The following is a 26524-nucleotide window of genomic DNA, read 5'->3' on the forward strand; positions in this document are numbered from 1 at the left end:
TTTTTCTCAGAAATGAAGGAAAACTTTTTAATTGTAAAACTAACTGGGGGTCCAGACCTGTAGCACGGCTTCCCAAATCCAGGACCCCGGCTCCTGGCGGACCCCGGCATGGGGCCCAGGGCCAAGGATTTGTTATGAAATGACAATATAAATAGCTCTTTTGTTAAAAAGAGGGTCTCCCAGGGGCACAGTAGTATTCTCGGCAGAGGCCGGAGGAGAGAGGCTGCCAGTCCTCCCGGCATCAGCCCTCAGCAGGGGGAGAGGGGGGCAGAGACGGCCCCCACACATCGCTGCTGTGGCACTTGCACGCGCCTCGCTTCACGCAGCCCCACACATTCGTACAAAAGCGCAGACATGGCAGGCACCAGCATCCACTGCCCACATGCAGACACACAGCACGGTGCTGAGGGGCACGGGGCGCCCCTGTGCCCACGCTGCCCGCCTCAGCTGCCCTCTCCTGAGGCTGGGAGCGCTCTGCCACTCTGCAGATTTCCAGTGTCAAGCCAACCGGCCCCGAAGGAGGCAGATGGTGAGGGGCTCCAGTCTGAGAGACCCTCGGTGCCCTTGCTCCCAAGTCATTATTTAAAAACAGCGAAACAGCAAAACCGCAACTCAGTAGTTGAGTTCCCCAGAAGAGTCTGAAGGAGCCACGGGGTGCCCGGGGCCAAGTCTGCCAGGAGGCATCTAGCGGATGCACGAGGCGGGGCCAGGGCGCCCTGCCGCACTCCCTCCTGCTTCTCCCGGGTGGGGCACCTGCTTCTGAGGTGCTTCTTTGGTTAAGGGGAGGGCCAGGGCTGGTCCAGTCTCATCTCATGCGGTTCTGGCGCATGAGGGGCACGATGCTGGCTGGGGGGCCGGCCTTGCCCAGAAAGGGGTGCTTCAACAGTTCACTGGCCGTGGCTCTCTGTGCTGGGTCCCGCACCAGCAGGCGATCCAGGAAGCCCTTCAGGGAGGGGGAAACCTGCAGAGCCGAGGAGAGGGGGGAAGAACTGAGGGGCAAAGGCTGGCTCCAAGCCCCTGGGGCTGCTCTCCGTCCCTCCTAGAGGCCACACCCCCATCCCCCTTCTCAGAGTCCATCTCCATTCACAGGGGATGCTCCCTTGGGGGGGGACATCAGCCCAGGGCACTCACCTTGTGGAGGTTTTTCAGCTTGGGGGGCAGGTTGTCCCGGATCATCTTCATGGCCTTCAAGGGTGGTTCGTTGAAATATGGGGGTTCCCCATCTACCATCTCAATGACCATTACTCCTAGGGACCATATGTCCACCTGGGCAGAAGGGAGGGGGATGCTATGGCTGAGGGCAAGGCGCCAGGGCCCGGCAGGGAGGACAAAAGACAGACCCCCAGTCTGATGGCACATCTGCCAGAAGACCACTCCCCTGGCACCGCCCCATCCCCTCCTCCCATGTTCTGGAGCTGTCAGCCTCCCAGTGTCTAGGGCCATCCCCTAGCGTGGGGGATCCTGGGAAGGCTCTGCCCGGACTTATGCGGGAAGCGGGGCAGGTATGAGGAATCCCCACGAGGGCCTCACCTCGGGCCCATAGGGCAGGCGAGAGATGAGCTCGGGAGCCATCCAATATGGGGTGCCCACCAGGGACTTCCTTCTAGGCACCTCCTTGTTCACCTGGGCACAGAAGCCGAAGTCGGAGAGCTTCACCTGGGGGTTGGAGCAGGGCACAGGGGTCAGCTGCAGAAGTACGCCATAGGGACAAGAGGCAGACGAGCTGTTTGGGAGCACTCGGTGCCCACCTGGGGGCCTGGAGCTTCTAGCCCAGCACGCTGCCTCCAAGGGGCCCAGAAGGGGGCCCGCCCCCTCCTCAGGGTCAGCTCGAGGGCTCCCCAATGGGGCCCCCGGGGCCATGACGGGACTGAGAGCCCTGATTGCGGCCACTGGGGACGTGCCATACCCGCCCGTCGTGGGTCAGCAGGATCGAGTCACTTTTGATGTCGCGGTGGATCACACCCTGGGCATGGAGCACAGACAGAGCTTTCAGGACAGCCAGACACACAGCAGCAATCTGCTCCTCATTCATCCTGGGAAAATCGAGAGAGAGCCGTGGCTGAAGAGAGGGCAGCTCGGGAGCCTCCCGGGCCTGGGGATCTCCTCAGGGAGGCGGGAAGGACGAAAGGGTTCTCCCCATACCTGGTGTGGGTGACGATGTCTGTGAGGGCTCCCCCTTCCAGGAACTCCATGACCACCCAGAGCTCGTCCCCGACCAGGTAGCTGTTGTACATCTCAACCACATTCTCGTGCTGATAATCCCGCATGATGACCACCTGTGACAAGGGCAGAGAATCAGCTGGGGCGGGGGAGGAAGGGGGGTGCGAGAACTGGGGCCCACCTGCTTCCCAAGCCAGACCCCCTCGGGAGAGCCACGGTCCGCCAAGACAGCAGCGCTCCGGCCCTGGGCCAAGCAGGGGGACAGCCCCCCGAATCAGCCTCTTCCCCGGCCCCACACCTCATTGAAGAGCAGCTCCCGTCGCTGCTGCTTCCGAAGGTCCATCTTCTTCACGGCGACGAGTTTGCCGCTGCTTCGGACCGTGGCGATGCACACAATGCCCGTGGAACCCTCGCCGATCTTGATGAAGTTGTCCAGATAAGTCCGGGGGTCACCCGGATCCACCACAAGCTGCAGCGCGGCCCGGAACTGCTCGTGGGACACCCTCTGGGGTTCCCTCTGGGGAGAGCGGGGTCCCGACGGGGGCACGGCAGGCTGGGCTGAAGGCGGGGGGGGGATACGAGAGGCCAGCTGGGGCTCTGAAGCGTGTGGGCTCAGGGTACCCGGGGCAGGGGCGGGCTCTGGGCCCCGGGCAGCTCGGGGTGGCGGCTTGGAAGAGGAGTGTGCCGGGAGCCCTCCTGAGGAGGGACCATTGGGGGCAGGATGGCGGGGCTCTCCCTGAAACAGAAAAGAGAGGTACCCGGTCAGCGGACATCTCCCCCGGCCCCTCCAACCACAGAATAGTGGAGGGGAGTCCTCGGGCCCCGGCTCCCCAGTGATGGTGAACAGAGAGATGTGAGATGGATGATGGGGAGGGCAGGGGTGCTGGAGACAATGGGAACTCTGGGATGCCACGACAGGCCTCCCCGCTTCCTATATTGTAGAGAGCCAGGGCAGGGCAGGGGTGAAAGCTGGGCGGGGGGGAGGAGGTTTAGGGGCTGCCTTGGTTACCTGGGGCCCTGGGCCCCTTGGGGGGTGGTCCGAGTCAGCCCGCGGATACGTGTTAAACGGCCTCCCGGCCGATGACTTCGCCCCACCTCCTGCACCTGGGGGCCGTGGGGTCCGGACGTCGGGCCCCGACAGGGGCCGTTTGTCCCGGGCCGGCTGGGGGCTCCCCGGCTGGCCCGGAGCTCCCTCCCCCGATGACTTGGGCCTCTTCTCCATCCCGTCCCGCTTTGTCTCGCCGCCACCGTGGTCCCTGCGCCCAGCGGCCCGACTCCGACCCTCTGTGGGACCCCTGCTCCCGGGCTCCGGGGGTCCCTTGTCCTGGGCCCAGGCACGAGCCCCTGACCCCTGGGCCTCGGTCAGCCCATTCTCTTGGGGTGGTCCTGGAGGAGCCAGTAGGGGCAGGGGGGGGCTATCCCGCCGGAGGGAGTTGGACCGGGTGACAGACATGTTCTCAAACTCATCCAACAGCAGCGTGAGGGCCCCGTCCTTCGAGCCCTTGCTCCCCCGAACGATGGTCTTGGGGTTCGCCAGCAGGAAGGGGCAGGACGTGGAGGAGGTAGGAGAGGAGCGTGCATCCGACATGGGAGGTGACACGATGGAACGACACGTGAGTACAGACAACACAGAAACGGAGAATGAGATGTCACATGGCAATGATGTGGCTCTGAGAAATGGGTACGCTTGGCAGGGACAAAGGCCCTCAGGGGCATCCCGCCCGTGGCTCCCTCTCCCTTGCCCACCCTTCCCTCCCTGCTTCCTGTCTGTGGTGGGGCAGAGAGCGGCCGGGGGGGGCCAGGGGGTCTGCTGGCCTACACCGATTCCGGATTTCAGCTGCATTCTTCTAAAACACGGGGGGAGGATAAGGAAGGAGCCAAAGCCAGATGTGGGGGTGAAAAGGAGCTTTGGAGGAGTGTCTCGAGGGGGGTAGGAGCAGGGCTGCCAGGGTCTGGGCTGGTGACTCATCTGGGCCTTCCCAAGCTCCAGCAGCCCTGGCCCCCGGGCTGCAGACAGGCAGAGTGGCAGCTCCCCAAGGGGGCCCGAGGCTGGGGCAGGGCGGCCCTACAATGTGACCGAACTGGTCCGTCAGGACCGGCAGCACCTGGGAAAGGCTCCCGGACGATGGGAGGAAGAGGAGGGGAGGGACAGGGAAGGGCCTACCCTGACCTCCCAGGCAAAATGAGGCGTCCGTCCCCTCTGCCACCCCCCAGGGCCTGTTTTCTGGATGGGAGGAACGGGAAGGTCAGAGGAGAGCGGCAGGACGGTGCTGGAGGGCACCTGGTCAGCGTCTGGCCCTGCACTGCTGGGGCTCCAGACAAGCCATTCGCCGCTCCTCAGTCTGCTCATCCCTGAGATGGGACTGTGATCTCTGCAGCCCCATTCACCTGCTCTAACAGAGCCCAGGCCAGGATTCTCATCTCCCCAAAAAGGACAAAGCGCTTGTGGGAGACAAGAACATGGAACCTGCAGGGGGGAGACAGCTCCTTCCAGGCCCCACCAGGCGGCGCCCTCGCTTCCACACCAGCTAGCCCCGGCTGCAAGCGAGTGGGCCAGAAGAAGGCCTGAAGGGGGACTGGGGGCAGGGGGTCGGGCTGTGTCCGCCCCCGCTCCTCATGGACATGGGGGGAGACCCAAGGTGGGCCCGGAGCTCGTACCTTGTGGGCCCCATGCTGGATGGCGGTGATGCAGGCAGGGTCGATGAGGGGCTTGGGTCGCCGGGCCGACTCCTCGATGAGACCCTGCCACTGGCGCGGGAGCCCCGTGAACTTCTGCTCCTGCTGGTCAAAGCCCGTGTGCACGCGGTGCTCAAAGTTGGAGGGGGCCGAGATCTCCAGCTTCTTCTTCTTCTTCCCGAACATGGTGAGGGGGCTGCAGTCACCTGGTACCAGCTACCAGGCCTGAGGGAGAGGAGGTGGTCATGGGGTGTCCCCAGGCTCTGCCTGCCATCCTAACACCCACAAGAGCACCCACCAGGGGCACCAAGGGGAGGGGGCAACCTAGCTCCTCCCCCTTCCACATGCCTCCTTCGGGAGGCAGGGGGGCCGCATCTTGCCCCTGCAGTTCGCGCTTGTTGGCGCGTGGGCACGTGTGTGTGTGTGTGTGTGTGTGTGTGTGTGTGTGTGTGTGTGTCTGGGGACGTCCACACGTCTGCGCTGTTGTTGTTGGGGCAGCCTCTCCTGCGCCCCAGCCCGGGCCTCTCGCAGGCCCTCCCCCTGCTCCCAGGCTCCTGCCCAAGCAGAGCCTTCCCAGCAGCAGCTCTAGCCGGGGGAACCGGTTTGGCTGGGGGTGGGGCGCGCCAGGCCCAGGCTGGGAGGGGAAGAATCGGCGTCGGCCTGTCCTGACTGGTCAGTGCCCAGAGACGGCCTTGAGCGCATCTCCTGCCCTTCTGTTCTGGGGCCCGGCCACCAGTCCCCTGTGGGTCCTGGGCTCACTCCCCAGGAGAGGCTCGCTAAGCACTTTTCCACGACTGTCACCGTAGCTGGGCCCAGGTCCCCAGAGGTGGGAAAGGGGGCCGAGCAAGCAGAGGGCCCTGGAAAAGAGAAGCAGTTTGTCCTGGGAGAGTCAGACCTCGGGGAGGGCTTCCTGGAGGGCAGCCGGGCTTAGCGGGGACATCACGTGGCTCGGCCCCTGGGCTCCCGGGGTCTGGCTGGGCACTCCCTGCTCAGGCCGCCCAGAGAAAGTTCCAAATAAACACAAAGCCACGTGGGGACCCAGCCTGCCAACTTATCTACCTCCTGCCAGGCGGTTCCTCTCCCCTTTCTTCCCTTCCCCTTCTCAGCCCCATCAGAGAGCGCGCCCACCCCCATCCCCACTGGGGGGGGGTTCTGTGAGGAAGCTGGGGGAGCCACACCTCCGGATATTTGTCTTAGTCGGCAGCCGGACAGATGGACGCACAAACAGAGGAACTGAGTGGGTGGAGTATATTTACAGAAGCCTCATCCCAAGAGCCCCAGCGGCTGAGCCCAGAGACCCCCGCGCCAAGGCCCCGCACCTGAGCCTCCAGGCCACCACAACGGGGCTTCCCGTTTCCCCATGGTTACCAAAATCTCCACTGAGCTCAGAGAGCCCCCAGGCCCCGGACTCCCACCTGCTGAGCTCCAAGACCCCCATCTGGACTCGTCTTACCTAGACTCCCGGCCTCGTCCAGGAGCCGAGGCCTCTTCATAGGAATGGCAGAAGGGAGGGTGGGTGAGACGACCTTTGTGGCAAGAGCCATCAACGGCCTCCTGTGCCGAGGTCCTGGGAGAGCTGTGGCTCTGGGAACATCAGCCCCTACCCAGACCACACCAGACAGGTCTCCAGGGCCCCTCCCCCACTAGTCCCCAATCTCCAGGCCTTATCAGCAGCCCAGACCAGGCCCCTAACACAAACAAGAGGGAGGAAGAACTGGGTAAAAGCAGGAGCCTGAAAGAACAGGGCGGAAGGGCAGGGGGAGAGACAGGGGGAGGCTGGTTTTCCATTCCACCTACAAGGGTATGAGGGTTGAGAATGAGCAGGAAAGGAGGCGGGCTCCCCTAGGGAAGGGAAGTACTCCCAGGACACGGGAGGCACTGGACAACAAGTACCAGGAGACTTCCCGAGAGGAAAACCGTCTTTCCCCCTCAGTGGCCAAGGCTCCCTCTGGGCCGTGGGCAGAGAAGCAGAGGATGCTGGAGGTACACAGGACGTTCCCTCCTCCTGGCCTTTGGGGACTCTGCTGTGCTCTGTCTCTACCTCCCCAAGGTCCATTCTGACCCTTCCCCAGATGGCCTGGGTTCCCGGAGCTGTTGGAGGAGTGCGTTGAGGGATCCCTCCCTCCTCAATAGGGCACAAGGCCTTTGCTATCTGCACAGAAGACTGGATCTGAGAGTGCCCACAAGCCAGAAGCCTCGGAAGGTGCTGCTGCAAGCCTGCTCTGGCAACGTGCTTTCTGCCCTCTGATCCTCGGCCACCACCTGAGGACCTCCAGCCCGGAGGAAGCTCCGCTGGTCAGTCCTGAATCCGCCTTGCAGCCCATAAACCCCCGTTCATTCTTCTTTTGTCCAGGCCAATCAGTCTTCATTCTTTCCAGTGATCTTTCAATGGTATGAATGAGGGGCCTGACCAGCGGGGTGCACACCACCCCTCCATGTTCTTCAAATTTTCCTTGTCTTCTTCTGGGGGTGGCAGCTCCTCACCAGGCCTCAGCATCCCAAAGCCTCTCTCACAGCTGCCTCCGGTGCCGATGTCCACTTGCTCAGTTGCTTCCTCAAGTTGTAATTTCATACTTGTCCAAAAGTAGCTAAAGTCCCCTGACTTTTCAAATCAATGGGCGTTTTAAATTAAGACAACTCTGAGGTACCACTACACACCTCTCAGATTGGCTAGAATGACAGAAAAAGATAATGACAAATGTTGGACAGATGTGGGAAAACGGAGACACTGATACATTGTTGGTGGAGCTGTGAATACATCCAGCCATTCTGGAGAGCAGTTTGGTACTATGCTCAAAGAGTTACCAAACAGTGTTACTACTGGGCTTTTATCCCAAAGAGAACTTAAAGAAGGGAAAGGGACCCACGTGTGCAAAATGTTTGTGGCAGCCCTCTTTGTGGTGGCCAGAAACTGGGAACTGAGTGGATGCCCATCAATTGGGGAATGGCTGAATAAGTAATAGTTCATGGATGTTATAGGATGATTTTAGAAAAACCTGGAGAGACTGATGCTGCGTGAAATGAGCAGAACCAGGAGATCATTATACATGGCAACAAGATTATATGATGATCAATTCTGACAGACGCGGCTCTTTCCAACAATGAGATGATTCAGGCCAGTTCCAGTGATCTTATGATAAAGAGAGCCACCTACACCCAGAGAGGACTGTGGGAACTGAATGGGAATCACAACATAGAGCTTTCATTCCTGTTGTTTGCTTGAATTTTTTCTTTCTAACTTTTCCCCCTTTTTGATCTGATTTTTTTTTTGTGCATGACGTATGAACGTATAGAGGATACATATACGTATAGAGGAACTGCACATGGTTAACATGTACTGGATCACTTGCCAACTAGGAGAGGGAGTGGGGGAAGGGAGAGAAAAAAAATTAGAACACAGGATTTTGTAGGGGTGAATATCAAAAAATTATCAATATACATAATTTGAAAATAAGAAGCTTTAAATTAAAAAAAAAAAAAAAAATCAACGGGCATTTTGCCCTTAGGAGATCCATCTTTTTTAAGCCCAAGCACAAACATTTCCATCCATCCTTTTTCAATCACTCTTGTTCATTAGGCCCAGAGACCATCAGAGGCCATCTTGATCATGGTAATCTTCAGTGCTACCCGCCATATCAGCGCTGTGCACGCCACCTGAACCTTTTCCGAGTTACTAACAAAAGTACCCCAAAAAGTCCAAGGTTCTGCCCAGATCCTTGGACACCTCCAGGGAGAGCTCCTTCCAGGCCGATTGAAACCACGAATGATCCTCTGGGAGTCCCACGAACGTGTTTGCGGTGCTCCTGTCTGCAGGAGCCCCTGGATCTCTCAACCTGGTAACCTGGGCACAGGAGGAGACAGGGAAACCAGGCATGGCCTGATTGGAGGAAGCTGTGTCACGTTGGCCCTTTAAGGTCCCTGCCGTAGTAAGTTCTAGAATTTGCTCAGTAACAGTTTGTGGAGTCTACTTTCTTATTGTAGAAAACCAAAGCCGTCTGTGTTAGGGTAGTGCTGCTCCTCTGGGTGTCTACAATCTCGCCATGATCATAGGTAGGGCCCTGCAGTGGCCCACGTCTCCAGGTCTTTTAGGGCCCCAGGATGAAGTTCTGCTGGGCCTGGGTTCGGCCCCTCCTATCAGCTGTTTCTACTTTAATCCAAAGGCCGGTCCCCAACAGAAGCTGTCTTGCTTTCCTTGTGCAGTCCACAGAGAGCTTCAGTCCCATCCCTTCTTCCACATGGCCTCTCCCAGGCCAAGACGGCCCTGGCCCCTTCCACACCGAGATCCGTGTGTGGGCCGCCTCCGCTCTGCCTTGTTGCTCCTGAAAAGCCGAGCTGGCTGGGAGTTTCCTGGGACATCCTTCCCAGATCTCGCGTTCTGGAGATCTCGGCCTAAACTCCTAGGACACAGTGACCTACTGCCCACAAGGGCCCACTGATCCACAAACGAAGGATGTTTTTAATTAGTGGCTGTCATCAGGAGCACGCTTCAGATTCCCCAGCTTAGGGACTGCTCCGGAGACTGCCCAGAGGAGGTCCATTCTGTGTGGGAACAGGAGGAGGGACGGGCTGCCTCCGCCATCCACCACTGGTATTGACCCTGCGACGCTCTCCCGACCCTCAACGTTTTTCATAAGTCACAATAAGGAATTATTTTATTCACTTGTTCAACATCACATTACAAAGACGAAACTAACAGGACAGTGGGTTGTCCCAGAAGCCCTTCTATCTGAAGCTATCTGAAAGCTGGGAACAAGCTGGGAACCCCGATTCACACAATCTGCACAATTCTACGCGGCTGGGCTGGCTCAGGAGTGCGAGGCTTCGAATCCAGCTTTTCTGGCCCCAGACTAAGACTGGGGACTCTCACTGGGGTGGAGTAAGGACAGGGACCTGAAGGGCAGACTGCAGCCATCAGGAAGTTTCGGCTGCCCTCCTCCTACTCCTCCTCCAAATAAAGCTCCCTGAAGGCCCCAAAATGCCTCAGGAAGGTCAGAGGTTATCCCCCGGGGGATATACAACTGATGTCCCTAGAGGTACAGAGGCGTCAGGGTCAGGCAAACTCTGGCCTGGGAGCCAAATCCGGCCCACTGCTTGTTTAAGTGCAGCCTGGAAGCTAAGAACAGTTTAACACTTTACTTAAAAGTGCAGAAGCTGCAGGAAAACAGGCGGCAGAGGCATAGTGGCGGGAGGAAGGCCGAGGCTTGTTCTCGATGTTCCTCCCCACAGTGCTCCCAATTCTGGGAGGACGAGCGGAGAAACGCTCACAGAACCCGATCGTTGAGAGCTGACTTCGGCGGCCAGAGCAGCCACCCGAGCGAATCCCTCTGGGACGAGGGGCCATGCAGCCTCCACATGCCTAAGTCTGCCTTCCCGGATCTTTTGCCGAGCTCCTACACCTCATTCTGGGATGGAACAAGACAAGCCTCGGCCCTCTTCCACAAAGAGCCCGAGGCCTTCACTGCCCCTGCGGTTCCCCCTGGTCTGCTCCACAGCCTTGGGGCAAGACTCCATGCCACTCTAGGGGCCTCCTTGGGAGGATACACGACCCTCAAATGTGGCCAGACCCAACCCCCCCTCAAACTGGGAGCCTTTAAATGCCAACCCAGAGAAGTGGACAAAGCACAGGAACAAACCCACGCTCCTGGGGAACACAAAAAAGCTGGAGGTGGGGAAGGGGCCCAGCTGGGATACAGCCCACACTGGCCAAGTCCGGCCCGAGATCACCTGGTCACCCATTCACTGGGGTAAAAAATGCTGGCGTCTGGAGCCGTCATGGCTCCTGGCTGACGAGCTTGGACCAGCCCCCTTTCTGTGAAGCTGGAGGAACCCTCCCTGGGCATCACAGCCAAGCCTGAGGAACAGGAAGCCCCTCCCCACCTGGGACGCTCCCACGAGGACCGTTCTTCCCCTCAGATCGAGCCGAAGCCTGTTTCTTTGTAACTTCTCCTGCTCCCATCTGCCCTTCGGGGCCAAGCGGGTCAAGGACGACCTCTTGCCACATGATAATGATAAGGCTTCCAACACTTGAACATGGTGAAAATGACCCTCCCGCGTCTGCCCTTCTCTAAGTTAAATACCCAACCCTCAAGTCACCCTCCCAACAGGGAGGAGCAGACTGGGTCCAGAAGACTCTTGGGAGCTCCGGCAGGCCATTTCTGAGCTGCCTCTTTGAGGGAAAGCCACGGGGGCAGAGGGCTGAGCGACCATTCCGAGAAAGGACCTCCTTCAGAGGGAGACGGCGATTCTGGCTGAACTGAGCCGGACCGGACCAAGCTTTGTTTGCTCTAATATGGGCCTCGGAACTGGCATTCTAGGGCAGTGACCCTTCCCTGAGCCCGTTAGTGTCAGGAGTAATAACGGACAGGTGAGGGTGGCAGAGGTAAGCTGCCCGGCCTCTTCCCCTCCCACAAAGTGCCAGAAAGGTAAACAAGAAGGCCCAAGAGCCCTCACAGACTAAACGCCATCCCTGACACTCCGGAACCTTCGGGGGACGGCCTACCCCACCCAGGCACACCCACGCCCCTTTCCCAACTGGCACAAGTGGAGCCCTGGAGCCCAATACCAGGCAAACACTGAGCGAGGGGCCTGCAGAGAGGCGCTGGGGGGCAGGAAGGAGCCTCTGGGGGTGGGTGTAGAGGGTGCAGGGCAAGTATTCCCCAGTGGGGCCCAGCACAAAGGAGACTTCTCAGAGCCTCAGCGGGAGGCCAAGGCTCTGATTCCCACAACAAGGATGTGAGAAGAGAGATCAGATAAACTTCATTCATTCTAGTGAAAGATGAGGAAAAGTAAAAATAAGGTCCCCCCTCCCTCTGCTCCCCACTCAATAGGCCCTTCTCCTGCCTCCCTACTTCCCTCCTCCAGCGAGGAACAAAGACAACCAACGAGGGCACCTTCCCCCAAAGAACGCAGTGGCCCTGAGCCCGCCCCCCGAAGAGCCCCAAGCCCTTACAAGGCACCTGTGTAGGCCCACGGCCCTGAGGGGCTTCCCTCTGCCCCCTTGCACCCCTCTCCCTCCGGGCTCACCTCCAGCTTTCTGTTCTCCACCGGTCAGCTGAGGCTGGGCCCAGGTTGGGGTTTAGAGAGTGGCTATTCCGGGTGGGGCGGGCTCCCGGCCCAGAGGCAGCCGGCTCTCCTCTCCTGGCATGGCAGCATCTGAGGCCCGCTCTGGCGGGCGGCCCCGGCTCCAAGAAGCCCAGCTTCCCTCCTCGGGGCCTGCCCCCTTGGCAGGGGTTCAAGCTCAGCTGCCACGGGGAGGCGGGGGCTGGGGAGGGGCCTGGCCATCGAGGGCCTGACTCAGAGTCCCTGCTGCTTGGTGCTGCCCACAAGGGCAGCTGGTCCTGGCTGGGGCAGAGGGAAGGGGACCCCCAGGAGGGGGAAGGAGTCAGAGACAGCCCAGTGAGCCTGCCAGAGACAGAGACACAGAGAGACTGGGGGTGAGGGGGCGGGGCAGGGCTGGGACAGTTAGAAAGGTGGGAGCTGGAGGGCCGGGCAGGAAGGGAGAGCCGCGGGATGGCCAATGAGGCGGCTCTGATTCAAACAAACTGACCAGTGAGAGAGAGGCTGGAGGACAACTGGCTGGGGGAAGGTAGCAAAGACTGCAGGCCTGGGAGGGAGGCCAAGTGGGCCTTGGGGAGCCCCAGCTGCCCCCATCTCCTACCTCCCATCTCTTAGCCAGCCTAGAGGGCGGAGCTCCCGGAGGAAGAGCTCCCAACCACCAGGTGCTTGGAGATCCCAAGATGAAAGGGAAGGCTCCACCCCCACAGCCTCATTAGGACTCCAGTCTAGTCCGGCAGGCCTCAGCCAGTGCAGGCCTCCTGGAGGGGAGGTGGGGAGGGCCGGAGCAGTGTGGCCACCAGCAGGCCCTGGAAGCCCCCAGCCTCCCATCTCCCCCAGCTCTCAACCTGCCCATGAACACGCCGTCCCCAACTCCCTCAGCCACCACCACCCCCAACCTTCGGCCCTCTGGGGCTAGGCCAGGGCCCGAGAGAGAAGGGAGGACAGAAGCCCATGGGGCTGTCTGCCTGGATCACTGTGTCGGGGGCCGGAGTCAGAAACTCCTTCCCTCCGGTGCAGCCATCCTGATGGGCAGCTGGGCAGCAGAGGGGGTAGTGCCTGGCCTGGAAGCAGGAAGGCCTGAATTCAAATCTGCTCCCAGTCATTCCTGGCTCAGCGACCCTGAGCAGATGCCTTCACCCTGTTTGCCTCAGTTTCCTCATCTGTCAAATGAGCAGGAGAGGAAATGGCAAAGTGCGCCGGTATCTCTGCCAGGAAACCCCAGACGGGCCCAGAAAGCTAAGCTCAGGAGAACCATAGTAGGGGAGCGTAAACAAGCAGGTAATGGGAAGCACGGCAGATGATCTCTAGGGGCGAGGCACCAGGGACTGCTGGGAGCAGGAGAAGCCGCCTGTGGACAGCAGGTGGGGGCCAGCTCAGAGCTAAGAGTCAAAGGGCCTGGGGCAGATGGAGGTGAGGGGCATGAAACAGGAACATCTGGACCTCAGAGGTGCCCAGGAGTCTGGGGGCAGAAGACCAGAGGGCCCCAGTTAAAACCACATGTCCAAATGTCCCCGGAAACAGGCGCTTGGGCACTGGGAGGGGGACCCTTGGCATTTGATCCCGGCAAGAGTGGGAGAGGGGAGCGGAAGACCTGGCTGGGGAAGGGAAGGGAGGACTGGGATGTGGCGCGAAGGCAGAGATGGTCTCAGGCAGCAATGAAACGGCCCAGTGTGAGCGTGGTCTTGGGGGCCCCGGAGGATGCTGGGACCCTCAACGGCGAGAGGCAAAGGAAGGGGGAGGACTGGGATGGGGGGACGCGCCGAAGTTGACATGCCGACGATGTCCAGTTTCAGATACCTCAAAGTCAGTGATTCAGTAATGGAGGTGAGCGGAGGTTTAAATCCAATTCCGCCCAAAAGCTAAGTTTGTCAGGGGTTCTCTGAGAACCAAGGGCAAGTAACAGGGAGGGGGGCTGGGGTAGCACAGCCAGCGAGGGAGACCGAGGAGAGAGCGGGCAGAGAGACAGGAGGAGGGAGAGAGGGAGGGAGAGTTGGAGACAGAGAGAGAGGGAGGGAGAAGAGAACCAGAGAGAAAGGAAAGGAGAGAGACGGAGAGGGAGAGAACCAGGGAGAGAGGCAGGCTGGGGCTGGGCGGCCCCAGGGCCGGGACTCGGGTAACCCGCGTGCTCCACAGTGACTAGCAGTCCACACCACCCTCCTGGGCACCAAGTCTCTTTTTGTCAGTGTGAGAGAAACTGGCCAGAGGCAAATCCCTCTCCTGCCTCACTTCCAGCAGAAAGAAGGGGCGCCGGGCTCCTTAATGCCAGTGACCTAGCGGGGGCAGGAAATAAAAGGCTGAGGAGCAGTGGGGCTTAGTGGCTACCTGGTCCCTCTGTACTCTTAGCTGCAGAGTTTACAGTGGCCACCACACAGGTCGGGATCACCAAGATGGGGGTTCAATTATTTAGCACTTCCTCAGAGACATAATTAGCCGCCTCATGGAGTGTCTTAAACTCCCTCTGGACAGACCTGGGCCCCACACACCCGATGCTGTTTTCGGAGCTAACCTGTCCTCTGTCCTTCCCCAAGAGGAGCAGCCAGGCAGCCGGGTGCCCCTCCCCCCAGCCCCAGAATCGGCCCAGACCCTTTGGGTGGCACATAAAGCCCGGCCCGGCCTGGACCCCTGCGTGTGGAGCTTCTCAGCGCCAAGCTCTGCCACTTCTGACCTGTGACGGGGCTGGGAGAGGAAAGGGGGGAGGGGCTGGGGATGTTCTGGGGCAACCTGGTGCTGGAGGGGAGGGCAGGGGCAGCCATCAGAGAGATGGGCTGGAGGGCAGGGGAGAGAAGGGGCTGGCTGCAGAATTCTGGGAGGAGAGGGCCAAGGGTGACGACATGTGTCTTCAGTGTCTTACAAAGGACTCCCAACAAGCCTGGCAGGGAGGGGAAAGCGTTATCCTTTTTTACAGAGGAGGAGACTGAGGCTCAGAGACAGAGGCACTGGCCGGACCTCTAGAGAGGGGAGGATCCCAGGGAGTCTCTGGCAGTGGGAGTCCGGGCGCTGGTACGGGCATCTCTGGCTCCTCCCCTGGGCCGGCCCCCACCCCATCCCCTCGGGAAGCCCTTGCTCCAGCCTCCCACAGCCCTGGCCCCCTCCCCAGAAGCTGCTTGGATGACGCAAGCACCGCCAAGCCCTGGAAGGCGCACCTCCAGGAGGTGGGAAGCCCGGACCAAGGACAAAGTTGCTTTATTTCTGGGTGGGTAATCCCCGTTTGTTGCTAATTAAATACAAGTTGATTAGCAGAGGAAAACCTTTCATTAGCCCTTGAGATAATTCAGGGAAATTATAGCCTCTTCTCCTCTCCCCTCTCCCCCATCAGAGCATGGGGGAGGGAAGGAAGCCCAGTTTTGCTCACTTCCTACTGGCAGGAGACGATCCAGCCCCGAGCAGCTCGGGGACTGGGGCCCAAAGATGGAACATCAGGGAGAGGGGAGCAGGGGCCCCAAGAGGAAACCTCAAGGGCTCTGTAACAGCCTCCGCTGGCTCAGGAGAGAGACCACACGCGCACCCCCTCCCAGAGATGCCCACATTTCCTCCTCACGCCCCCCGGGGCCCCCAGCGTGCTCTTCCCCACAAGCCGGTGCTGCTGCCCGTCCCTCGGCTCCCATGGGCCGGGAGTGCCCGCCTGCCGGGCTGTGGCGCTCCTGGGGCCAGCACTGGGAGACTCCCTCAGCAGCGAGCGCTCTCCCCGGACCGGCCCGGGGCTCCCAGGAGCTGCAGGCCTGGCTTGGCCCGAGTCCAGAGTCATCGCTTGGCAACCTCGGCAGAGCCCGGCAGCAATCACAGCTGCCTGACCAGAGAGTGCTCCCAGAAGGAGGTGATCTCAGAGGAAAGCCACTGAGATCATCTGCAGGGCAGGGGACCAGCTGGGAGACTTGGGGCGGGGGGACCCAAGGAGCACTCAGGCCGACAAGCTCTCCGCTTTCCTCACAACCATGTGAGGGGAACAATCTCGTCCCTGAGACCAGGGGCCCTCGCTGGCCGTCCCCAGGGCTGAGGGCCCCGAGGTGGGGGAGGACGGGAAGCTGCTTTGGGCCAGAGGAGCCCAGGGGAGAGTAGACCTAGCCCCTAACCCTCTTCTATGAAGGGGCAGCGTGCTCTCTGGGGCCGAGGAAGGAGCCGGACCAGCCAGTGTAAGCCAAGAAGGGCCGGGCTGGGCAGCAGGCGCCACTCCCAGAGGCCTGGGGCGGCTCGGAGGGGCAAGAGGTACCAGGGAAGGGCGGAAAGCAGAGAGGCGATGGGAATATCTAGCTGGGCTCTGGGGAGGGAGGCAGGGAAAGGGGGAGGCGGCTGAGGCCGGGGCTTCCACTGGGCGCCCGAGGCCGCCTCCGGCCCTGAGCCCCGGCCCGTCACGCACCCTCACCCAGCGCCGGCAGGCCCCGGGGCCAGAGCTCCCTCCCCCCAGCCCGGGCCGGCCCCCTCGGAGACCTTGGGAGCACGGCCCAGATTCCTGATTCAGAAACCAGCTGGGGCTGTCGGAGCGCAGGGCAGTCAATGAGCCCGGCCGGAGACCGGCCCTGGATGGGAAGTGGGAAGAGGTCCCATTTCCCGCGACACGACATATATGGGAGATGGCTTCCTGCTGGCCAGGTCGGTAATGACCACGCCAGACCACAGCTGGAGTAATGGGAAGACCAGCCGGCCGGGGACACCCCTGGGGTCACGGGATGGGAAGCCGCCGTGGAAATGGGAGCGGGAAAGACACCGGCGGCAGCGAAGCGGGTGCAAAGACGGTGCCTGGCCCAGGGGCTCGGCGGGCAGGAGCCCCTCAGACCCGCACCAGCTGGGTGGTCCGGGCCACGTCACTGAAGCTCGGTCTGTATAAAACTGGCTGAGGAAATGGCACCCCCCCACAGGCGGGGGTCCTCGGGTCACAGAACTGGCCGCGAGCGCTCACGGGGGTCCCCCAGGGCAGCCAGGCCCCTGGGGGGGGTGGCCTCCAACCTGACTCATCTGGGCAGAGGGTAACCCCTTCTGGCACTTTCCTCCAAGTGCCTTACTGAGGATAAGGGTCTGGGGCCCGCACGCCCGGCCTTTCCTTAGCCCATTCATGGAAAGTCTTAACTCCGGGCTCTGGGTTCCAATGCTACCATGAGAGCTACTCTGGCATTCAGCGAGCTCCTGGGGTCTCACTTGTAAATGGGGGGAGGGACCCCCACCAGTGGCCGCGGGGGGTGGGGGTGGGGTTTGTATCCCCTCTTGCCACCTCCTCAAGTGGGAAGGGCCCTGTTTGCTCCCCGAGGAAACCCAGGCCCCGGGGCCTCCTCCAGGTGAGACAGGGTATGGAGCAGGGCTGAGTCAGGGCCCGAATAAGCCCAGGGAGCCGAGGGAGGGGCAGGGGCTCCGGCACCGGGTCTAGGATGGGGAGCCTCCGTAGAGAAGGCTTCTCCACCGCCCTGTGCCAGCTCCCGGCAAGCCCTGCTCCCCAGCGCGTCAAAACACCCAGAGGTGCAGGAGTCCCAGGGGCTCCCAGGGAGCCTCCCTCATCTCCGCACGCGGCCCCAGAGGAAGCGGACTCCTTCCCCAACACCCGTGGGGGACCGTGCCCAGAGACACGGCCTTGCTGCCCTGGGAGCCCCTCCCCCCTTGGGGGGGGCGCTCCAGCCGACTCCCGCCCCTCCCCCACCGGGCCGCACACACCCACAGGCCTGGGCGGGGCGCTCCTTGCCACCTCCCGCCCCACTTTACAGGAATGCCAGGACTTCCCCAAAAGGGCCAAGTCCTTTCCCTGCACCAGGGCCGAGCGCGCTGGGAGGGCTCGGCCTGGGCACCCGCCGCCGGGAAGTGCCGCCCCGCGCCCTGCCCTCGGGCCCCGGCCCCAGCTCCAAGGGACCAAATCAAAGCCTGAGGATTCCGGGCCGGAGCCAAACCCTGCCCGCGGGGCTTCCGCGCCTTCCCGACGGCGGGAACTCCCCGGAGAGGAGGCCCCCTCCCCCAGAGAGCCCCGCGTCCCCGGAGCTGCCCAGAGGTGAGGCGCGGCGCGGGTCCCAGCACGGCCGGGTCTCCGGCGGGGTCTCCCCGGCCTGGACGCACACGGGTCACCGGCAGGTCGGGTAAGGCAACGTTCCGGGGCTCCGGGGCGAGGGGTGTGTCCCTGACACCCCTCCCCCTCTCGGGGAGGAGGGATAGCGAGGCCCCTAGACCGCACCGAGGCCGGCACGGCGGGGGTCCGCTCTCTGCCCGGTTTTCCGACCTCTCACCCCTGACCCCGAGAACCTTGGCTACGCCGTTCCTGGATTCCTCGATCACCGCATCAGATCGTGGGCCCCCAATCCCCCTTAAAGGTTCTGATCCCTGACGGTTCTAAGGCCCGCTCGCTCAGGTTTTGACCTCTGACCTCCATACCGGGGTCCCCTTTCCCCAGTACCTCGGCCCCGCCCCCCTCTACCCAGGTGCCGACCTTTGCCTTCCCCCCACCTCCGGCACGCCCCCGTCTCCGCCGCCCGTCTCTGCTTCCCGGTTCTCCAACCTTGCTCCCTGGCTAGGTCGCCGCTCTTCTTGGGGCTCAGTCCTCTCCTCGCCACCCCTCAGCTCGTCCAGGCCAGAGCCGCCACCACGGCCGCCGCCGCCGCCATATTGAATCCCGCACCAACATCCGGGGCTTTTCCCCCTGCCGCCCACCCGTGCCCATGGCAACCGCGACTGTTCCGGGCGTGGGGCGTGCCGACCCTGAAGACACGCCCATTCGAGGGAACTTCGATTGGCCTCGACCTCCCCTCCACATGAACTGCCCAATAGATAAGCATCAAAGGCAGACACCGACCGGAGATTGGCCGATTTAGTTGGGGCCTCCTCCGCCTACCTGCGGGCTTCCCAGACGCTTCGTTCTCAGGAGCCGCTCCCGACGCCGGCGGCATTAAAGGAGTAGAAGCCAGTTTTTCCGACTCACTCCGGGGGCGAGGACGGGGGCGGGGACGCGAACACTTTAGACGCGAGGAAAGACGTTCTTTTCCCACGAGCGTCCCCAGCACGCACACTCTGGCCTCGGAGCGCCCCCTGCAGCTGAGGCGGAGAACTACCCCGAGCGGAAGGAGGCGGGGAGAGGACCGAGCACGTGGCTTTTAAAGGGACCAGCCCCGCCTCCTCTCCGGACTCAGGACTCCTGTCTCCTCTCCTGCTTCCTCCTTGCTTTCCTCTTCCCCCTCCTTTCTTCGCCCCTTTATCCCCCTCCTTTCCTCTCCCCTTTTCTCCTTTTCTTTCTTGGGGTTGTTCCTTTTCCTCTCCTTTCTCCGTCCCCTTTTCCCCTCCTCCCCCCCTCCCCCTTCTCTTCTTCCCTCTTCCCCTCCTCCCTCTCTCTTCCCTTCCCCCTCCTGGCGGGCCGGAGAGTACAGAGGCTGGCCGCGAAGGGAAGGAGCCGGCGGGCCGGGGGCTCCAGGCCGCCCCTTTGGGCCGTAGCCAGGCAGCAGGGCGCTTTCTGGAGCTCGCTGCCCGCCCAGGTCGGGGGTCCAAGCCTAAGTAGCTAGAACCCAAAGCCAGGTCGGAGTCGTTGGGGGCGGGGTCTAAGGGAAGGAACCGCGCGGTCCTGAGGCTGGGGAAACTGAGGCAGGGCGCAGGGTGGAGATGGGGGGGAGTCTGCGGGGTGGCGCCACCTCGTGGCCATCCTTTCGAACTTCCCAACTTTGCAGATAATTTAAGGTCGGCCTGGGCCAGTACCTGGGCGGGGTCGGCGCTGTCCCCTCCTGAGCAGGAGTTAGTCGCCCCCGGCCCCAGCCGCCCTGCAGCCCCCAGCCAGTGACCCTGCAGGCACGTAGGGAGCAGCGCAAAGCTCGTGCTGGCTCTGCCCTCTGGAGCCCTGAGTTTGAATCCAACCCCCAGCACCGACTGGCTTTGTGGTCCAGAACAAGTCACCTCGCCGCTGTCTGCCTCAGTTTCATCAACTATAAAATGCCAATAATATCGGCCTCTGCCTTGCAGAGTGCTTCCAGTGGCAACACACATTATTATTGTACTCTCTCTATATACAATAAAACATAAATATATACATCTCAAAGCACTCTAGAATATGGAAACCTTCAGGCTCCTTGGGAGTGCCTGCAGCTATGGGAAGACAAGGCTCTGGGACAAAGGGCCGGGGTCTGCCTTCGGAAGCTTAAGCGCAGTGCGCCTGCCACGCTCTCTGCCGGGATGGACGGGGGAGAGCTTAGAGGCCGAAGAGCCACCGCCTGATACTTCCCTTTTTTGGATTGGGTTTTTCCAAGATTAGAAGGAAAATTTCTGAGTATAAAGAATGTGACGAGCTGGATGTTAAATACCGTTTCTCCCACCCGATGCCCCTCTTGCCTTTAGAAATGCCATTTTCCAGCTGTGTCACCCTGGGTAAGTCACTTAACTCCAATTGCCTCAGAAAAATAAAGTGGCATTTTTGGGGTCCTACTGATTATAATCTAAAGTTCTTCCCATTTCAGCTTATGGAATCTATTATGGAAATCTTAAACCCAATATCAAAATATTGAAGATTATTAAAATCTTGAAACCAATATCGAAATAAAAAGAACTTTGGTCCAAACCTTCAAACCGCTCAAGAACAAAGCGCCAAAGCAAGATTTTCAAATGTAATGGAGCATATTCCACAATCGGCATGATCTGAAAAGTTTGGGGCTATTTGCTGTATTTCTTAAAAGCAATAAAAAGGTTTTGCAAATATTTATTTTTTATCACTTAAAACTTTTGGGGGACAGATATTTCATAATGGACATAATATATTCTCCTAGATTCACAGAATTTCAGAGTTGAAACGGACTTCGTGTCCGTCCATTGCAACCCATACATGAAAGGAGACCCTGCTTTGAGAAAAGATAGTTTATATAAATAAATAAATATTACGTAGACTGGAGATGTGTGTTGGGAGCTTGACCAGTTAAGGGGAATGAATCAAAAGGCACTCAGGACATAGCTCGCATGCCTCCTCTGGGAAGACTTCCTAATGCCCGGCACATGGAAATGATTCATTATCTGCTGAGTGAGGAACATGGAGAGGCAGCTCCCCATCAATGCCCGTGGGCCCCTCTTCCGAGCCTCTCCTCTGGGCCGCCCATTTGTTGGCTCGTTCATTCTGCAAGCATTTATCAAGCCCTTCCCCGGTGTCAGGCTCTGAATAAACACGTAAGCTATTTGAATGACATGGGTCACGATAAAGCGCATTCCCCAGTGTGATTCATGATTCCAAGAATCAGTTTCCTCCCAGAAGCTCTGGGAGGTGAGGCGGAGATGGATGATCCCTGTTTATAGATGTGGGGAAACTGAGGCTTGGGGGAGAGGAGCAGCTCCGTATAGCAGAAAGGTCACTGGGGGGTCAGACTGGAGGACCTCTGGGGGCCGTTTCCTAGCCACTGCCAGGCCTAATCAGAACCAGATGGAACCTCAGAATTGGCCTGTGGACAGATGGAGATGTTGAGGGGAGCTCGATCTAGGAGGCTGGGGGATGAGGAAAAGAAAAGGACTCTGGAACCAGGAGACCTTCCTGGAGGAGGGGGCCCTTCCCAGAAATCTCTCTTGATTCCTTCCTGCTTGTTGTACAGGTGAGGAAACCGAGGCCCAGAGGGAAGGACCAAGATGACACAGAGAGCGCACTCTTTCATCATTCTGCTGTTCTAAGCCTTCACCAACGCTCCGATCGGTAACAGTGCTTCAGATACCGGTAGGTTTGAGAACGAGGGACTCCGGGGCCAGAAGCCCTCCACCAGGGGCCTGGTGAAGGGCGGACATCATGGGGAAGGGGCCCGAGAGCTTTGCTGACCCAATGAGCCTCCCTCTGTCAGAGCTGAACTTGGTCAAAGGCAGGCCTGCCCCCCGTCACAGCCTCAGCCGGGGGTAAAAGTGGGAGCTTCTTTCCGGCGAGAATAATCGGATGCTTGCCCATTGGGCAGAACCTTCTGACCACCTGCTTGGTGCAGCGCTGGGACAGCGCCCCTTCCCTTCAGGGGGCTCACGTTCTGTAGGTGAATGACATGAAAGCAGACTATCATGGTGGTCGGGAGCCACGTCATTGTCCTTGTCTTGGTTGAGAGCGGAGGTTGAAAGTCCCAGGTTCGAGTCTCCCCCAGTAAGTCCAGGCTCTGTAACTCTGGGCTCCTGGGAAATACTGGAGCAGTAGCTGATCTGATTTATCTGGGGGGGGGGGGTGGAAGTTTCCTCACCAGAAAAAACCAATGTGAAGGATATAAATGAAGGGTACAAAATGTTGTCAGGGTTCAGGAGAGGAAGAGGAGGGAGAGAATCAGGAAGGGCCCCTGGAACAAGAGGCTCCTGGAGCAGAGCCTTAAAGAATGGCACAAGTCCCACTGTGGGGTTTGTTATCCCTTAACGGTGTGTCACGGAGGCTGGAATGGAGGGGGGCCCAGAGAGGTCTGAATCAGACAAAAGCAGCAAGTGCAGAAGGAGACTGGTGGTCCCCGAGTTTGAGGTTCGTCCTGTGGGCAGTGAGAACACAAAGGATTGACCCCCGCAGGGGAGGGCTATGTCCAGGGCATGGACAAGCTGAGGTCCCTTTGGGGATCCTGAAATCCATGACCATGCAGCAAACGGTGGCAGGGCTTTGGGAAGGGCGGGCAGCAGAGCCATAGGCTGAGGTCGGCTCCGTGCGGATACTCCATCCCTCTCTGTTCCCATCTCGGCTCCCTTCCCGGCTCCCGGCAGCAGGAGGGGGGCCCTGCGCCCAGAAGCCTAGGCTAGGATCCCCTGGCCTTCCTTGTCCCCAGATGCAGAAGAGGATTCTGGCCTCCTGGATAGAGGCCAGGCCTTGTCTACCCCTTGAGCCTGGGACCACACTTTGGGCTTTGGAGTTCTCAGAGGTAGGTCCTACGGCCTCGCTTGGGTCTGACCAGCCACACGTCGTCCACGATCTTCCCGTCCTGAAAGAGAGGGACAAGCGGCCTCCAGAAAAGCCCTGATCTCACTCCCCTGCCCCCACACTGGCTGCTTAGCTTGGGAGCTGGCACCTAGCTTTCCCTTAATTGTTCCGGGGCAGACAGGACCCCAGGGGCTGCTGGCCCGCAGACATCCCAGCTTCTGGGTGGACAGGGCCTCAGGCCCAGCTCAGCCCCACTGCTACTGACCTGATCGTCAGACACCTGTTGCAAGTGAAGGTGGGTGCCATTGAGAATGTGGAGGCGGGTGAAGCCGTACTCCTTCACCCTGATGGCGCTCCAAGGCCTTGGAAAAATGCTAAAAGGGGTCAGCAGTTCCTCACAGCCCTGCCCAAAGAAAAGAAGGAGGTTCAGGGTGGTAGCAGGCCCCAGCTTGGTGTGGCCCCTTCCTCCCGAGCACCATGGACAGCAGCCCCCCTGGAAGCCTTTGCCAGGGTTCTGCTCACAGCGGATCCTGTGATGATATGAATGGGTCCTCCGGGGTTGGTGTAAGGATTTTCTTGGCTTCCGTTATAGACCTGGGAGGAAAGTCCAAAAAGGGAGAAGGGTCAGATGAAGAGAAAGACAGGGCCCACCCAGAAGCAAATTATGGTGAACCTAGGTGTCCACACAAACCGCCAGCAATGGGTTCACCCAGTGGTACCCCCCGCAATGAACATAGTCAGAGGTGTGCTGGCTAGTGTTTAACAATCAGCTCTCCAAATCCCCAGCAATGGACTCAGCTGGTGGGTGTGCTGGCAAATGTTTTACAATTAGCTTTTCAAAAACATTTTTAAATTTTAACCTGCATTATTATTAACATTTTCTCCATCACAAAATAATAAATCAAACCTGGATTTACAGCCATTGCCGATTTCTGAGATATAAATCCACTGAAAACTTGATGATTAACTCTTACCAGCACACGCCTGGGCTGAGCCCACCTTACTCCTCAGCACAGAAAGCTTTGGGGGGGGGGGGGAAGCACCAAACCTTGAATGGAGATGCATCCCGTAATTGTTTACCAGCTGACGGTACAGAAGGCTTGGGGTTAGGCGTAGGGAAGGGGCACTTAGCGGGATGATGGAGCAAGGGGGTTCAGGGGGGGCTGCCCTGGGGCTGCAGGACTAGCTGAAGCCCAGCTCTGCCCCTCACCTGGTAGTCATAGAGTGGCCAGAGGCGCTCGTAGGAGTGTTCATGAGCCCACAGCTGCAGGTCAACTCCTGTAAGGGGAACAGCAATCAGCAGGCCCGTCTTTAGCCAGAGGTGGCTAGAGTGCTTGACCAGATGCAGCAGGGGCGTTGCCTCCCCTAGGAGGGGGATCCCCCCGCTAGTGTGCTCTCCCACACCAAAATCGCTCTGTTAGCTATTTCTGTGTGTGCTGATCACACTGCCTGGCGCATAGTAGGTGTTTAATTATTGCATACTGATTGAAGAAGGAGAGGATGATGAGGGGATGGCTACCGTAACTGTAGAAGAGATCCTCCAAGCCGTAGCGCCCACCGGAAAGTCCTTTTCTGACCTGGGAGTCCAGAAGAAGTGGGGTTTAGAGCAGAATCCCCAGGTCCCCCAGGGTGTCCCGCCAGCCCAGCTCCTTTCAGTCAGCCTGAGGACGGCCCTCAAACCTACTATGCTTTCGTGGCGTGTACAGTCATCCAGGTCGGCATTGGAGCAGTACATGGGACGGTGCCCCATCGTTATAATCCACGGTCTCAGAGCCCGGTTGTTGTTGGCTTTCTGGTGGGAGAAAGGAAGGGCAGCTATGAGGCTGGGGCTGGGGGAGCTTCCCGAGAGCCAGCGGGGACTTTACCGGCTAGGACTCTCCCATAAAGGGCCGAGGAGGAGCCCCCCCAGGGATGCGTATGGGCTCCTGAGAATGTTACAAGCTGGCTGACAGTGGGGAAAGGGAAGGTGGGAGACGGCCCTGGCCCAGAGACTGCCACCAACTGCTGTTGGGCCCCTCCGCTCCCGCGACCCCCTTCCCAGCTCACCTGCAGGTCCCTCTCCAGCCAGCGGAATTGTTTCTGAATCAGGTGGCGTCCATAGTGGAGGAAGAAATAGACTTCAGTGGAGAAGGAGATGATGTGGGCAGGCCCCAGGTCCCAGCTACAGGGAGAGTGAAGAGGAATGGGGGGAGGGGGAAGGCATTGACGATCAGGCCCAGCCCTGTCCCTCCCTGGTTGGGGCAGCCAGGCCCAGAGAGGCCAGGCCCAGGCCACAGGGGCCATCCTGGGGCCCACAAAGGCCAGCCCGGGGCCCACAAAGGCCAGCCTGGGGCCCATAGAGGGCAGGCCAGGGGCCACAGAGGCCCCAGCAGCCATCCCCAGGCCCGCAGAAGCCAGGCTAGGGGCCACAGAGGCCAGCCCGGGGCCCACAGAAGCCAGGCCTGGGCCACAAAGGCCAGCCTGGGACCCACAGAAGCCAGGCTAGGGGTCACAGAGGCCAGCCTGGGACCCACAGAAGCCAGGCCGGGGGCCACAGAGGGCAGCTTGGGACCCACATAAGCTAGCCCAGGGCTCACCTGTACCAAAGTCCTTCCGTGTCCCCCGGCATGCTGAAACGCGCTCGGTAGTTGGAGAAGTTGCTGGGTTGGGAGAGAAGGAGGGAGATCCCCCTTGGCGAGGTGACGAGAACTAGCAGTGACCCCCTCCCTGCCTCCAGCTCCTCAGCCCCCCAGCCTGGCCACAGTAGGGAGCCCATCCTGCTGGTCATTGTCTTGGGAGGGAAGAGACTGAGAGTGGAGTAGAGCTTCCAGAGTTGTGGAGGGATGAGGCAGGCCCCCATCAGGGAGTCCCATAAGCCCACGCAGATACCCTCCCAGGGCCCACCCCCTCCTCACTAGCGCTCCTCGTGGTTCCCTGGGCACGTCATATAGGGGACCGAGGCAGCCACTGGCTCGATCAGCCTCATGAAGGTATCCCCCACTCTTGCGTTGTCCTGGTCCATGTTGTAGGCAAAGTCCCCTGGGGGTGGGGGAAGGAGGGGGGCAGTGGTGAGGTCCCTGTGTGCTGTGCTGCCTCCGTCCCCTCCTCGCCCCTTACCATCCCCGCCCGTCCGGCCTCGTCTCACAGCTCACCCACGTGCAGGATCGCGTCGTACATGCCCTGCTGGGTCTCCCTCCGGAGGCGGGGCAGAGCCTGCGGATTATCAGCCCCCATGTCCCCAAAGACAGCCAGACGGGGGCTCCAGCTGGTTCCAGATTTGAGGGCGCGGAAGCGAAACCTCCGACTCCAGCCCTGGGCACTGCCACAGCGGTACACTGGGGGCCAGAGCAGGAAGAAGAGAGGGCGATGGGTCCCGGGCCCTGACCCCTCTCGTCCCACATTCCTGCCCAGCTTGGCCAAGGGTGGGGACCGAGCATCCTGTGGCCATTACACAATGCTAATGAATCAGGAGGAGAGGGGGGAGTGGGTGGGTCAGTTTGTCCCCATTCCCTCCAAGGGCTGGTTCTCCTCTCCTGCCTCCTCATCTCTAGACTCCCCTGCAGGAGACCCGTGCTGAGCTCCTTCGAGGGTCCCTGCAGGCCCCCCCCAGCCCCTGACCCCCCTCACCATACTGGACCCCCGGCAGCAGGCCCCGGAGGGTAACTCGGTGCATGTACAGCTTCCGTCTCAGGATGCCGCCGTCCACGAAGAGGCTGGAGGTGCCTTGGGCCCGCAGGGGCAGAATGCCCCCTATCTGCAGCCCAAACTGGACCTCAGAGTCAGCTTGCACCCAGGTGGTCCACATCACCGTCATGCAGCCAGGTTCCCCTACAGGGAAGAGTGGGGGGAAGGGAAATGGAGCGGGGC

General features: G+C 60.2%; 3 protein-coding genes across 11 annotated transcripts in view; 1 reads left to right on the forward strand and 2 right to left on the reverse strand.

The window, feature by feature from the left end:
* Positions 1-18843, reverse strand: PAK4 (p21 (RAC1) activated kinase 4). Of its 4 annotated transcripts, none has more exons than XM_074277843.1 (9): positions 18692-18843; positions 4819-5061; positions 3170-3682; positions 2459-2896; positions 2143-2276; positions 1907-2033; positions 1531-1656; positions 1132-1266; positions 1-961 (listed from the first exon to the last, which is right to left on the reverse strand). In XM_074277843.1, exons 2-9 carry the CDS (start codon positions 5020-5022, stop codon positions 806-808), a joined length of 1833 nt encoding a protein of 610 aa, XP_074133944.1. In that variant the 5' UTR covers positions 5023-5061; positions 18692-18843; the 3' UTR covers positions 1-805. The 4 variants fall into 4 exon arrangements, with proteins under 4 accessions (XP_074133944.1, XP_074133942.1, XP_074133943.1 ...); XM_074277841.1 differs by lacking the exon at positions 18692-18843 and adding an exon at positions 18359-18510; XM_074277842.1 differs by lacking the exon at positions 18692-18843 and adding an exon at positions 11860-12231.
* FBXO27 (F-box protein 27) overlaps positions 17560-26524 on the forward strand; it is a 15541-nt gene continuing 6576 nt past the window's right edge. Inside the window, exons 1-2 of one of the 4 annotated variants that reach the window (XM_074277855.1) lie at positions 17560-17942; positions 21408-21526. The gene's annotated coding sequence lies outside the window, so the exon portion shown is untranslated. The remainder of the gene's footprint in view (positions 17943-21407; positions 21527-26524) is intronic. The other 3 variants (XM_074277857.1, XM_074277856.1, XM_074277859.1) reach the window with 3 other exon arrangements.
* The window catches only part of ACP7 (acid phosphatase 7, tartrate resistant (putative)), a 7071-nt gene continuing 1064 nt past the window's right edge, over positions 20518-26524 (reverse strand). For all 3 annotated transcript variants that reach the window (XM_074277847.1, XM_074277848.1, XM_074277846.1), the window contains 11 exons: positions 26285-26485; positions 25810-25992; positions 25573-25696; positions 25255-25317; positions 24725-24839; positions 24363-24470; positions 24198-24255; positions 23889-23956; positions 23201-23272; positions 22944-23081; positions 20518-22739 (listed from right to left, as the gene is read on the reverse strand). In XM_074277847.1, coding sequence (XP_074133948.1) covers positions 22674-22739; positions 22944-23081; positions 23201-23272; positions 23889-23956; positions 24198-24255; positions 24363-24470; positions 24725-24839; positions 25255-25317; positions 25573-25696; positions 25810-25992; positions 26285-26485 — 1196 coding nt within the window. In that variant the 3' untranslated portion in view covers positions 20518-22673. The remainder of the gene's footprint in view (positions 22740-22943; positions 23082-23200; positions 23273-23888; positions 23957-24197; positions 24256-24362; positions 24471-24724; positions 24840-25254; positions 25318-25572; positions 25697-25809; positions 25993-26284; positions 26486-26524) is intronic.

Source organism: Sminthopsis crassicaudata, chromosome X (assembly GCF_048593235.1).
Source record: "Sminthopsis crassicaudata isolate SCR6 chromosome X, ASM4859323v1, whole genome shotgun sequence".
Taxonomy (NCBI): Eukaryota; Metazoa; Chordata; class Mammalia; order Dasyuromorphia; family Dasyuridae; genus Sminthopsis; species Sminthopsis crassicaudata.

Bases quoted from the DNA above. Each gene is read 5' to 3' on its own strand.
- PAK4 (XM_074277843.1), bottom strand. From the start codon at position 5,022: ATGTTCGGGAAGAAGAAGAAGAAGCTGGAGATCTCGGCCCCCTCCAAC. The intron at 3,683-4,818 runs GTACGAGCTCCG...GCGAACCCCAAG, and splicing joins TCCAGCATGGGGCCCACAAG to ACCATCGTTCGGGGGAGCAA. The intron at 1,267-1,530 runs GTGAGGCCCTCG...CCTTCTGCCCAG, and splicing joins GCCTGCCCTATGGGCCCGAG to GTGGACATATGGTCCCTAGG.